Here is a 13,883-nt window from a genome sequence, read left to right on the forward strand (position 1 = left end):
TGGATTGGAAGTGGAGAGGTGAGATGAGATGTGATAGATGGCCAGACTGAAGGTTCACCACAAGCTTGTAGAACTGTTTTTCTTGCATGGGCCAAAGGAGCCCACCTAACAATAGCAATAGCATTCATGAGTACATATTGCCCATGACCTATGGCAACATAAATAGTGATAACAGCAAAAATTGAAGCTCCAGTTAACACGTTATGAAATGCACATGTTAAATTTGTGATTTTTGGTAACTATGGTTTTATTGTAATTTGGTTTCACAAGAGTCTTCTGAGAGTGGAACAGGCTTTAAGTATTGATTGATCAATCAATATAATCTTCTGCCTGCTGAAGGATTGGCAGAAAAGATCATGATGGAAAAGCATTTTAAAGTGTTAGCCAAATATGAGGTCTTTATGTCATTTGTACTTGTGTTCATTATCACTATGCATGCATGCATTGCATCTTCAGCAATTATGGAATTTGCTTTAGGTGGGAATAATACAATCTCAGTCCAGGAGATCAGCAGAATAGTCTATTTGTATTCAAATAACATTCCTCCCCATCCCAATTTTTACAGAGGATAATTTTAACAATTTCAGTTTCATGAGTTATGGATAGAACAAATGAAGTTCACCTTACAAATGGGTCTACATCAGCATAATCTGAATTCTTTTTTACTCGGTCTGATTATATCCATCATTTATTTGATAAATTTCATCACCATTCATGTTTCCATTTGGTCTCCATTTCTATCTGTTGCAGTAAAATATACTAATGATTCCAGTTCATCTAATGCGGCTAAGGGTAAGTTGTTACTGTTTAATCTCAGTTTAGATTAACATGAATAAAATATCCTGCTTAAAATATATGACATTTTACACAGAGACATGCAAATGATAGTGTGTGTGTGTGTGTGCGCACGTGCACGTGTGCGTGTGTGAGTTTCCATCCAGAAGATGAAAACAGTAATTTGCTATGATTGCCCAATAAAACAGCAATAGAAAACTCCAAATTTCTGATCTAGTCCAACCTGCCAAGATTCCCCATTTAGCCCACCTTTCTACAATAAGATTGATTAATGATTGGGTGCCACCAAGTTGTTTTGAGTTCCTAATGACCACATACATTTCCTCCAAAATCTCTAATAATAAGCTGAACCCAAAAGATACTATTGAGTCTTCCCAACCTCTTCCTGCTCATAATTTTCAGGTTTCTTCCACATTCATACGAGAAAACAATTTAATCTCTTTTTGGGAAATGGAACCATAATTATGCTAGCTAATTGGAAAGATGAAGAATATAACTTTTCTTTAAAGCCTTTATCTTAATCTTTAGTAGGCCAGATGACATGGAGGGCAGTGGTGGGATTCAGCCAGTTCGCACCACTTCAGGAGAACCGGTTGTTAACTGTCTGAGCAGTTTGGCAAACTGGTTGTTGGAAGAAATCATTAGGGCAGAGAACTGGTTGTTAAATTACTTGAATCCCACCACTGACTGAAGAGTAGAGTCTCAGGAAGAAGACGTCCTTTCTTCTCCACTGTCTCCAAACCCTGAAAATTATTCAATATTTCTTGCTCCTCCTAACCTCCCCATCATAGGAGTTTATTTAAGATGTTTCCATTTCCTCTCACTTTCAAAGTTTGTACCTTGTAATTTGGAGCCCACAAATTTTACAATTAATTCTAATTGTACTATTCCTACAATGTCAAGAATATGCTGCACTCGTACATTTTACCCACAAATTACAATTAACGTACCGCATTCTATTGTATAGTGTTTGTTTGCAAATTTTACAAGTATATTCTAAAGCAGATGAAAAAATTGATCTAGCAGGAAAGAATGTTTCATTAATAATATGTAGAGCATATGTGAATGAATTAGCAGTGATATTTTTATTGACCATGACTGATAGAATAAGGAAGAGTTGAATCCATCTTATTTCAAGAGTTCTAAAATTGTTTTTCTCCCTTTTAGCAAATTTAATCAAAGAAAGAAAACCCAAGCTACTTATCCCTGAATCTTCTGGTTCTAGTTCAGAAGTGACATTTATGAAAGGAATGGATCTTTTTCTGGAATGCATTGCTGAAGGACTGTGAGTATTCGTATTTTAGAGCTGACTTTGAAAAATAACAGCAAATTAGTCCTCAGCTTATAACAAATCATTGACTGTTCAAAGTTACAACAGCACTGAAAAAAGTGAGATATGGCCGTTGCGTCATCCCTACGATCATGTGATCAAAATTCAGCTGGTTGGCAACCGATTCATATGTATGATGGTTCATAAATATGTGGGGTCTTGCGATCACCTTTTGCAATCTTCGGACAAGCAAAGTTTCACTTAGCAACATAAATTTTGATCTCAGTTGTGGTTGAGGACTATCTGTAATTACAACAAGGAAGCAAAAGTAATTGCTTTTTTTTTTTTAAAGTAGATACCTAAAAGTTACAGAAAAATATTGTAAATATTTGGGCTTTGTCCTATAATCAGTCCTATTACATTTTTTAGGAACTTGGAACTGATAGTAACTGACCCTTGGCATGCTGCCATCCCAACAGATGGACACAAGAATAAACTAACATGATTCTGCTCTGCTTATGCCATACACAGTGTTGGCAATAGCAAGGCCAGCTGGAAATGCTAAGTTAGCAGCCTGGCCTGAACATCTCTCTCACTTTCTGTGAGAGTTCACAGTAATTCTGCAAAACACAAAGTTCCTTTTATATTTAATTGTCTGGAGAATTTGTGCTGTCTAAGAAGACAAAGAATTGATTATTGCCCTTGCAGCACCATTTATGACCCCATTTATGATTATAAAGCCATTCTGGATTGGATGAAATAAGCTCAACTTCTCAGTGGCATTCTAGACTATTTTTAATCTATAGTAGCCATTAGATAGTGTTGTACATATATTGTATTTACTTTGCAGAAAAGACAATATAGTTTCCAGAAAATACAAGTCCCATAGGTTTTTGCAAGAAAATAGGCAGATGATTATATGGCTGGTGATTTACTTAGTGTGACAGCCAAACTGAGTCAGTTTGCTTAGATTAACAAACATGTTACCATTATGCTACCCGCATGATTCAGAATTCAGATACATATTCATAAAGGGATCTTTAAACATTGGTCCATTTTCCTGAACTGAACCCAGTTACCACATATACAACAGTTTCTTCCATCTTTCTTTCTTTCTTTCTTAATATACATAAAGAATCCAAGTGTTTCAGCTATTTCCTCAGAGGAGACCAAAGAGAGCAGATTTTAATTATTTAGCTGGGCAAAATGAGTAATTCTATTCAAAATGCAAAATGAAAACTACAGTAGAAATTAAATGACGCCTCCAATCAACTGTAACCGTGCATATTTGTTATCTCAGGCTTTGCCGTTCCTGAGATCGTGTAAAATAGGAACCACAGTTTGCTGAACGACCTGCTTTAGCTAAAGGGGAGGGGAAATGAGAGAAGATTTGAAAATGAGCATGTAGCAATGAAAAGATTGCTGAAAGGCATATTGGGGGGGAAATGGCATCTCAGATAATTAGTGGAGCTTGATTCGTTAGCTTAAGCAGAGTTTGCAAATAAAAGGAAAAGGAAAACCACAGCAGGAAAGTTGGGGGAAAGAGTCAAGTACACTATATTTATTTTTTATTTATTTTATTTATTTATTTGTGAAGCATATATAAGATAACAGGTAAAAGTATAAACTTAATTTGAATACATGAAAAGAGTCAGAGTAAAAAGGAATATTAGGACACGGACGGTAGGCACGCTGGTGCACTTAGCATGCCCCTTACAGACCTCTTAGGAATGGAGTGAGTCAATAGTAGACAGTCTTAGGTTAAAGTTTTGGGGGTTTGGGGAAGAATCCACAAAGTCAGGTAATGCATTCCAGGCATTGACATTTATTTGTTTATCAATTTTTAAAACCACCCATCTCTGTCACAGAGTCTTTGTATAATCTGCCTTGTACCGTTCTCTTAATCTTAAAGGAGAAAAAATATTTTATCTTGAAGGGGGGGAAAAGATATAGGGGTGTCATATTTTAGTACTCTTCCCTGCTTGTCCTTTTCTTTGTGGCAGCCATTTTCTCTTAAGTAGAGTGGAAATTTTTGTTGAAAGCATCACCAGTGACTTTCTGCATTTCCAATATGCTTCAATTCTGGTGGTGACCTAAGATTATCTTTTTTTTTTCAAAGACTGCCATTACTCAACTAAACCCAAGAGGGTACACTAGTTTGCTCTAAAAATGCTGCAACTAGCTCTGTGGCCTTCGAGTCTGACAGTGTAGAGTTGGACAACAGACCCTGTGGCCCCCAACTCTATGGTTTGACAGTGCAGTTGGACAGCTGGCCTTGTGTCCCTTAACTCTATGGTTTGCAGTGCACTAAGGCTGACATTTTCTTCTTTTAACAAGCTAGCAGAATCCAAATCTGTTGTGTCTTGTCCGCTCTCACCGCAGCCAGGGTCTGCTTATCTGCTCCCGAACACGGAGGAATGTATGCCTCCCGGCCCCAGTTCTGGCTCCATGCCCAGGCAAACGGAGCAGCTAGACCCCTCCCCCTCCTCCACAGCATGTGAGCCTGAGGAAAGTTTACTTCCAACAACAGCTGATTGGAGTGACCCTCGCATCAGAAGATTGGATAGGCGGAGGCAACAGAAGGAAGGGAGGGCCAGGCCTTAATGAGTGCTGAGTCATGGAGCCACACCCCATGGCCTATATAAAGGATCTGCTTTCTGGCAGTCTCTGAGTCAGGCAAAGTCAAACTTATCTTGCTGAAGTCACTTACTGGTCTCCTGCCTGCTCTGAGGACTTTGCTAGGACTTTGGGCAGAGCTGCAGAGGCAAGCCTGATTCGGATTTCCCTGACTCGGCCGTCAGCGGAGGAGTGGGACACAACAAAATCTTTGCACGCCTAAATACACATGTGTGTTGCACACAGATTCAGTTTATCTCTGATACCCCGTGTTCTTCATGACACAAGAGGTGAACTGTATTTATTATGATTAGCTTGGAAGCAGCAAAACCTTAGCATATTGCAAGGGACATTTCTCTCTATAATATGGGTAGATTCAATACCAACTTCTTCACAGATAATACAGTTTTCATAAAGTATGTTTCGTGACTCCTAATATTCAGCCTTTTTGCCTTTTACTATCCTTTTAAAAAGTTAGGTCAGAGAAAAAAATATTTTTTAAAACCAAGTCTTTGTGTAAATTCTATAGACAACAGAGAAAGAAATACCCTACAATGCAAATTTAAAATAATGATCTGTTGTTGACTTACAGGTGGCAAATGTACAGGTGGCAAATGTGGAATAAGAGATATGTATGGGGAAGCAAGCATGCTTTAGTTGTGTTTGCCTGGGTTATTCCTAATCAGTGTTTACGTGTTTAAGCTTCACTTTATGTCTTTGATATATAAGACAAGAAAAACTAAAATAAGGCAGAAAACAGAATTTTTAAAACAAGCAATTATTTTACTCATCTCCAAAACCATTGCAGCTTTTAAAGGCTTTGTTCAACAAACCCTTTAAAGGAAACCACAGTTTCCTGTGACATATTGAGCATCATAACAATTGTTTATTTAATGAAAAGATTTATGTGGCTACTCAACTTAAGCAGCATCAATCTATATAAGCATTAGTTGGAATCTACAGTACATAACATAGAACTCTTGAATGTGGGGTAATGTTATTTTTTAAAATAAATATTGTCTTTCTTTTTTCAATTTATCCTAGTCCAACACCCCATTTAACATGGAGAAGAATTGACAGAGGCAGCATTTTCAGAGGAGTCACTGAGAATTTTGGAAAAGTTTTGAAGATAGAACAAGTTACTAGAGATGATGAAGGAACCTATGAATGTGTAGCCTCAAATGATTTAGGAGAAACAAAGCATGAGTTCAAAGTTGGTGTTGAAGGTCGGTTCAATGATCCCATAAATGACTGGATTAGGAAAATGTATCTATCTATCTATCTATCTATCTATCTATCTATCTATCTATCTATCTATCTATCTATCTTTTGCATTGGATCTTCAGGCCTCCCTCTCTCTATGTATCTTTATTTATTTATTTATTTATTTATTTTGTCGCAACGATATATGCAAACATTGACATAAAAACAACAAAACATCATATAAACATATATATAGGCTAAAATGTGTGTGTGTGTGTGTGTGTGTGTGTGTGTGTATATAAGCAAAAGTATTAATTTGATATAATGAAAGAGAACAATAGGACAGGAACGGTAGGCACTTTAGTACTCTTATGCACGCCCCTTATATCTATATCTTATATCTATAGATTATATATAATCTTTTGAGATAGATATATTATTCTTATTCATATCCAAATCTCACCTGATGCGGACTTTGTAACCTGGCAATCTATATTCTAAGACCATGATGGTGCGCCTGCCACAGGTGGCATGTGGAGCCCTCTCTGCAGGCATGTGAGCCATTGTCCAGCTCAGCCAGCCAGCTGATTTTTGGGTCACTGGCGCGGGGGTGGGGCACATGCAGGAGACGCGTCCATGTGCTGGGGTGTTGTGAGCATGTGCAGGGGCTGGGGGGAGAGCAGTGCTCCCCCAAAACAGGCCATGGGGGGTCAGGTGCATATGCATGGGGGGACAGGGGAGTGCACACTTTTGCGGGGGGAGCACGGGCAACATTGCATTATGGGTGTGGGTACACATGTGTACGACACCCCCCCACACTTTCCCTTCTTTTGGCATGTGATGGCAAAAAGGTTAGCAATGACTGCTCTAAGAAGTTTTCTTACCTAATAAATAGGATTCTTGCTTTTCAAAATAAAGTTAATAATCAAATAAAACATTTATTTAAAAGCCTGGTGGCCTAATATGACATGATTTTTAACATGATTGTACACTATAAGCATTTAAGACTGTTTTGAGTAGAGTATATACAGTATAAGAGAATTCAATATTAGAAAACAATTTGTAATTTTTCATTTCTACTGTTATGTGAATATTTTTTTACTTCTTACACAATTTTTGATAAAAAAAATGCAATTCAATATAGGGTGTACATTTCCATATGGTTTTTTCAGTTTATCTATATATTTAAGGTTTTTTTTTATAGAAAACTATTCTGAAAGCTAACAAATTAAAATCTTCTGAAATGGTTCTCTACATTGATCAGTATACATCAAATCAAATCTTAATTAAAGTCAAAGACCAACATAATGATCAGTACAGTGTATTTGATTCTTGGCTAAAATCAATTCCCACCCACCCACACACATACATCGTTTCTATGGAACAAATCATGCACAACTTATATGTTAAATTACAGCTGTCTCAACAGAAACCAATCATGTTGGCTAGGAAAGTTTTCTCCTCACATCAGTTGTTTTGCACACAAATATTTGTTGGGGGAAAACATATGTGCTCTCTGCATATGTTCTGATGTGCAAAATCAACAATTATGTCTATTCTCCACACATGACTTATTTTAAAGGATGATGGGAAATACAACTTTGTGAGATACTTCAAAATAGTTATTAAATATCTATAGCTTCTTCAACCGCAAACAACAATTGAGAAAAGGAAGCTCTTTTAAAATTTGTTGTGGCTATGCATCATCATTACCAAGGAATTCCAAAGTCAATACAGTGACGCATGAATGAACATGCATAGATTTGCATTTTGGGTATAATGAAATTGAAATAAATAATTCTAATGAAGAGCTCTTTGTGCTAAAATCATTGCAAATGTATGCATAAAAACCTCACAAATATATTGCATCTTTGTTTTCTGCACTTCTCTTTTCCTGTGGCAAGTTGCATTCTACTGAAATTTTCTTGTACAGCTTTTTAAACATTCACATTTTTTTTCCCTTTCCCCAACAAAGAAGAAAAATGCTGATAATAATGCCCGTGATTGTGTCTTGTATTATAATTGAAGACATGTAACTATTTCAATACATTCATTTCACCAGAGAGCTTCATGAAACTTCCCATGAAACTTTTTCTGATCAGACATCATAAAGCCATGTCAGGTAGGCTTGCAAAAGTGAGAATGAAGTTAGGGGAACTAGGAGATAACTCCTAAGCCAATAACTCTTGGAAAGAAAACTATTAGGAAAGCCAGATAGATTTTGATACAGTATTGCCTGGCTTTATTGAATAGAATAATTTATGCTGGTCTGTGATCCGTCATGATTTATTTTTAAATTCCTCATCTTCTTATTTTAGTTTTTTTCCTGGTGATTCTTTTCTTATAAGGTTAATTCCTTAGAAATGGCCTAGTATTATCTTAAATATATACAGTAGTGGCCAAAATTGTGGAAACCTTTTGGGAAAAGTATATTTTCTAAAACTAGCTAATAACACCACCTTTTTTTGATTTGTTTTTTGGAGTAGTACCAGTGGTGGGATTCAGCCAGTTCGCACCACTTCGGGAGAACCGGTTGTTAACTGTCTGAACAGTTTGGCAAACTGGTTGTTGGAAGAAATCATTAGGGCAGAGAACTGGTTGTTAAATTACTTGAATCCCACCACTGAGTAGTACCATAAAATTATATATCCATGGAAAGATAATTTAATCAAGAATGTAATGCAATAACTTTTATGATGGATTTGCTATTAGAATAGCAGTTACATTATAAAGAAGAAAAGTGAAACATGTAGAAAAAATGAGATACACAAAAATTATCACCATAGAAAAAATGAGATATGCAAAAATTATCACTATGTCAGTTAATACTTAGTTGGGTAACCTTTAGCATGAATTACGGCCTTATAGCATCTTTCCATGGAGTGAAATATTTTGGCCACTACTGTATTGTAGGGTTTTCTAATTCTAATTCTTTCTCTCTTCAATGACCAACACTGTTCACACATTAATCAAGAAAGCCTTGGCTTCCCCCAATGTTACATTCAATGTAATGGGGTAATAAGCATCTGATAAAGCTAAACTTCTGTTGAATATGAATGGGACTCTATGCATCCATATTTTAAATAATTCTATATGTGCAAAATGGTAAACTGGACATATTTTCATTTATTTATTTATTTATTTATTTATTTATTTATTTATTTATTTATTTATTTATTTATTTATTTATTCTACATGGTCCATCTCACATAAGTAACTCTGGGTTGTTATGCCTGAATAGACGGTTGTGAATAGACAGTTGTCAGTCACATTTAAAATATATTATACAAGGTTCATTAAATGGAAATAGTGCTACATAGCACTGAATAAGTCAATTGCCAGGGTAGGTACATCATCCTAAAACACTTTGTCTAAGTTAGCACAATATGTCCAAACAAAGAAAAGCAATGGTTCAGTGTAATGTGTGAACCCAGTTAGAGTCAGCATGCTGAAAATACAGCTTTTGGAGATAGGGAGTAGGGACAGATAAAGTAGCAGGCATAAGAATGATTAAGCACCTGCACTTTGTCATTATTTGTTCCAGCTTGTGAAGTTTATGGCTGGCCACTGAGGATGTTTTTTACACCCATTTGCAGCCATTATGCAGCTGGCATTTTGTGCAAATTTGCCATAATAATTAGAGATACAGCTTAGTTTTTCTTGACATAATCAACTGTTTGACTTAAGAAAAATGAGCAAAACATTAAAATAAACATGTTTCTTGTTTGGTTGTGATATATAAGCCTTCTTCTCTTACCCTCTCGGTACTAGAGGGAATTTATAGATTAAAAAAGAAAAAGCTTTTCAAGTACGTTTCTTCTTATTTAAAAAGGCCACATTTTAAGCACAGGTACAATAAAATTACTTATGCTTGTTCATTGGACATCATAAGGTATAGCTCCTCCTTAGTATGTGTGCGTGTGTATTTGGGCAGGCATGTATCTGCCCAAGAAAATTAGAGATGCTTTATAGGGTATGAAAATGTCTCTATAATTCAGATTGCTACTAGATATAATTCCAGTTGCTTAAAATATCTCTATAATAGTTGTCTATTTTAATAATCTTAGAAGAAGTTATATGAAAACGTACTGAAAATGTAAAGCGTTCAAAGTAAATGCAAGAGCTGCAAAATTTATCAAATGGCTAAAGAAATCAGTGTAATTAAGCTGCATTAGAATTATGGTTCCAAATTCAATCAAAAACCATTGCTCTATTAAATAGGATACAGCAGATGTATGTACATCTGCATTTCCATAATGCCAGAATAGGGCAATATCATGAGCAATCAAATCTGCTAAATCTTGTCAGTCTGGTGTGACTGACAAGATTTCTAGTTATTCTCAGAAGTTTTCTAAGCAACCTTTTCCTTCCCAACCCCCACAATGTCCAACTCCTTTCCATTTCATACATTAATGGACTTCAAAATGTCAGTGCCATTAATCAGAGGTGACATCGCCATCCCTTTCTCTCATAACCTAAGAGCTAGTGCTCGTTTGGTGGAAGTATTTCACGTTGTCGACTTTATAGGCTATAATTGACTCCATTGGACCTCAGTCAAATTATAAACAAGTTTGAATGTTCTTGCTATTCTCCTCTAAGGATATAGCCCTAGATAAAATATAAGTCAGTTCAGAAACAACTGGCTGCATAGATGTTCACTGTTCTTTTTACTCTATCCTGCTTTCTTTTGGTAGTAGGAAGAGGAAAATGTCTATACTGGAGATTAGGAATTTCTAGGAATGTAAACAGAAAATTTCAACTGGAAATTTATCTAATTCACTATAGGTATCTTAGAAACGGGAGGGATGCGGTGGCTCAGTGGTTAAGACACTGAGCTTGTCGATAGAAAGGTCGGCAGTTCAGCAGTTTGAATCCCTAGTGCCATGTAACGGGGTGAGGTCCCATTACTTGTCCCAGCTTCTGCCAACCTAGCAGTTTGAAAGCACGTAAAAAATGCAAGTAGAAAAATAGGGACCACTTTTCGTGGGAAGGTAACAGCATTCCGTGTGTCTTTGGCATTTTGTCATGCCGGCCACATGACCACGGAGATGTCTTTGGGCAGCGCTGGCTCTTTGGCTTTGAAACGAAGATGAGCACCGCCCCCTAGAGTCGGGAACGATTAGCACATACGTGCGAGGGGAACCTTTACCTGGAAACAGAGAGCAATTCCTTCAATACTTTCCTAACTTTTTCCCTGCAAATAGATATGGATGTATTAAGGAACAGGGCAAAAATGAAAATAAACTTGAAATTTGACAGATTTGACAAATCCCTTCTCTGGGATTTGCTTCCTCTGGCACAGGAAGATTAGAGAATAATTTGAAGATAGAAAATGCTTAACTATGCTTTCAGATAAGGATTGATGACAGAGATATTTACTTTCCATCACTTATATTCTCATTTTAAAACTAACACATACTGGGGCACCTGGGAAAAACTGTCTTACTGTTTATGTGGGGGGGGGGGACCGGAACCCTGTGTATTACTAGTAAGATCATGCTTTTTCTATCAAAGGCCATTTCAAAGAGGAAAGAATATTTAGATCAGAATGGTGTTAATTATAGAGCTGATGAGTTACTATGAACATGTTCTATTGTTTTCTTTTCATTTAGTTGTATATTTCTACTAGCTTCTATGGGTAGTCCTCGATTTACAAGAGTTCCTTTAGTGACCATTCAAAGTTACAACGGTCCTGAAAAAACTGATTTATGACCATTGTTCACACATACGACTCTTGCAGCATCCCCATGGTCACGCAATTGACATTTGGATGCTTGACTACTGGTTCATATTTATGACAGTTGCAATGTCCCAGGGTCCTGTGATTCCCTTTTGCGACCTTCTGACAAGCAAAGTCAATGGGAAAGCAAGATTCACTTAGCGGCGGTGTTCCTAATTTAACAACTGCAGGGATTCACTTTAACAAATGTGGCAAGAAAAGTCGTAAAATTGGGCAAAACTCACTTAACAAATTTCTCACTCGGCAACATAATTGTTGGGCTCAATTGTGGTCCTAAGTCAAAGACTACCTGCACATTTGATATGGTCAAATGACTAATCGATAACATTTCTATTCTGTTTTACCATTTTCAGTTTCCCCACAACTTTTGCTAATGCTATTTAAACTATAGCCTTTGAAGATAATTGTGGGCTTTTTTTTAATCCGAGAGTGCAAGGATTATTTCCTATACTTAATTCCTCTGAATGCGAAGTAATATTACTTTAGAAAGTGAAAATGCCTGGAAGGCTATAATAAGGAAGGGAGGGAAGGTAAAAGGGGAATGGTGAAAGGATCTTTCTCATTTGTACTGCTAATTAAATTTCCAAAGGATTACTTAACTTTAACCATTATGTGTGTCCTAGGTGGAGGAAAGCAGTCTAGGTAAAAGAATTTAAAAGGAAAAATGCCTTCTAGGTAAAATTTAAATTTTACCCTATCTATCTAATATTGTGAATCTGTAACCTATCACTCTTTCTCTCCCTCTCTCTCTCTCTCTCTCTCTGTGTGTGTGTGTGTATTTGTGTGTGTGTGTGTGTGTGTGTGTGTGTGTGTACATGCATGTTTCAATAGGTCCAACAGTTTTAATTTAGAATACCCACATATTAGGGAACAGAAAGAAGAAAATAATTTTTGACATTCATTAGCACTTTTCATTCTGAACTATTCCAAAGGAATTGCGCTTCTTCAAAGAATCAGACTGAGAAGCATAGCCAGATGGCTGCATTGAATTGCTACCGAACAGTCCTTGAGCTAGCAAGAAAGTATGCCAACATAAAATTTTCTGCCCTGATTGTTGAGCCCTATTCTGCTGGGGGGGAAAAAAGATCAGGCTGCTGACACAAGCTGTCCTTGCTATTTTAACATGAGGAAATTTGAAGAAAGCAATTTCTTCCAATTTAATTTATCTTTCCATTAATCAACACCTCCCAACAGGAAAGCCACCGCCAATTGCGCCCTCTAATGGTGGTGGGATAGACAAGGTTAGTTTGATGTTTGGAAAAGTGTGCTTTGCCACCTTCAAATTGTCAGACTAACAGCCAATGGTGGGATTCATCTGGTTCACACTGGTTCAGTCAAACCAGTTGTTAAATTACACACACACACATACCCGCTATCTCTGGCTCTAGCACTAGGCACTGTGCTGCGCTCCAATGGAGAAATGGGCAATGGAGCGGCTAGTGCAAGAGAAGGAAAAGGCTGCTTTCCCTCTTTATTGTCCCTGCTGTTCCTCCTTCCCTTGTGCCGGTTCACCCAGGTCACATTGGCCATCACAGGAGGGTCGTCCCACATGTGTGGTGAAGCTGGAGGATGGGGATGGGCGACACCTCCCACAACAACCAACCTGACCCTGGGCAAACCGGTTGTTAAATTATTTGAACCCCACTACCGGTAGCAGCATATCATGACTATTTCTGATCATGCGCCCAATGGTTTTCTGAAACTCATTAACAAACTAGACACTAAGAGTTTGAAGGCATGGAGTACAGAATAAAGTAGGTGGAACAATTGTTAACGAGCTAGCTCAGTCCATGATTAGTACTGCAAAGGAATGAAAATTCCAGCAGCAAATCCAATAATCTGCAAACATCCCAACATCCAAAATAAAATAATCAAAATTTTTACAAGTGCAATAATATAAAATAGCTTATTGGCAAAAGCAGGAGGAAAACTATAATGTAATCTGAGGTCTATCTGGGGCCCAGGAGTTACTGAATCAGATGTCCTATTTTGTATTGGTGCCTCCAGTTTTTCTAAATGCTGAACCTGTTGTGACCAAAGCTTCCTGAGACTGTAACACTCACACGCTTAGTCCCAAAAACCCACTTTTTATTTCAACGGCTATGAATTATATTCATTCACAGCCCATAATGAGTCCCAGGCAGTTTGTGAATAGTCCAACAGAAGTCTGCCACAGTCTTTCGGGATAAGTCTGATAAGCGCCCACCTTTATCTCCCTTGAAATGCTGCCAAAGACGTTTGCAAGGCCAAACGCAGCAC

At 37.2% G+C, this 13,883-nt stretch overlaps 1 protein-coding gene across 7 annotated transcripts in view; it reads left to right on the top strand.

The window, feature by feature from the left end:
• The window catches only part of CHL1 (cell adhesion molecule L1 like), a 244,699-nt gene that overhangs the window by 169,968 nt on the left and 60,848 nt on the right, over positions 1-13,883 (top strand). For all 7 annotated transcript variants that reach the window (XM_058166233.1, XM_058166232.1, XM_058166235.1 and 4 more), the window contains 3 exons: positions 751-792; positions 1,963-2,080; positions 5,726-5,907. In XM_058166233.1, the coding sequence (XP_058022216.1) occupies positions 751-792; positions 1,963-2,080; positions 5,726-5,907 (342 nt within the window). The remainder of the gene's footprint in view (positions 1-750; positions 793-1,962; positions 2,081-5,725; positions 5,908-13,883) is intronic.

This window comes from Ahaetulla prasina, chromosome 2 (assembly GCF_028640845.1).
Source record: "Ahaetulla prasina isolate Xishuangbanna chromosome 2, ASM2864084v1, whole genome shotgun sequence".
Lineage (NCBI taxonomy): Eukaryota > Metazoa > Chordata > Lepidosauria > Squamata > Colubridae > Ahaetulla > Ahaetulla prasina.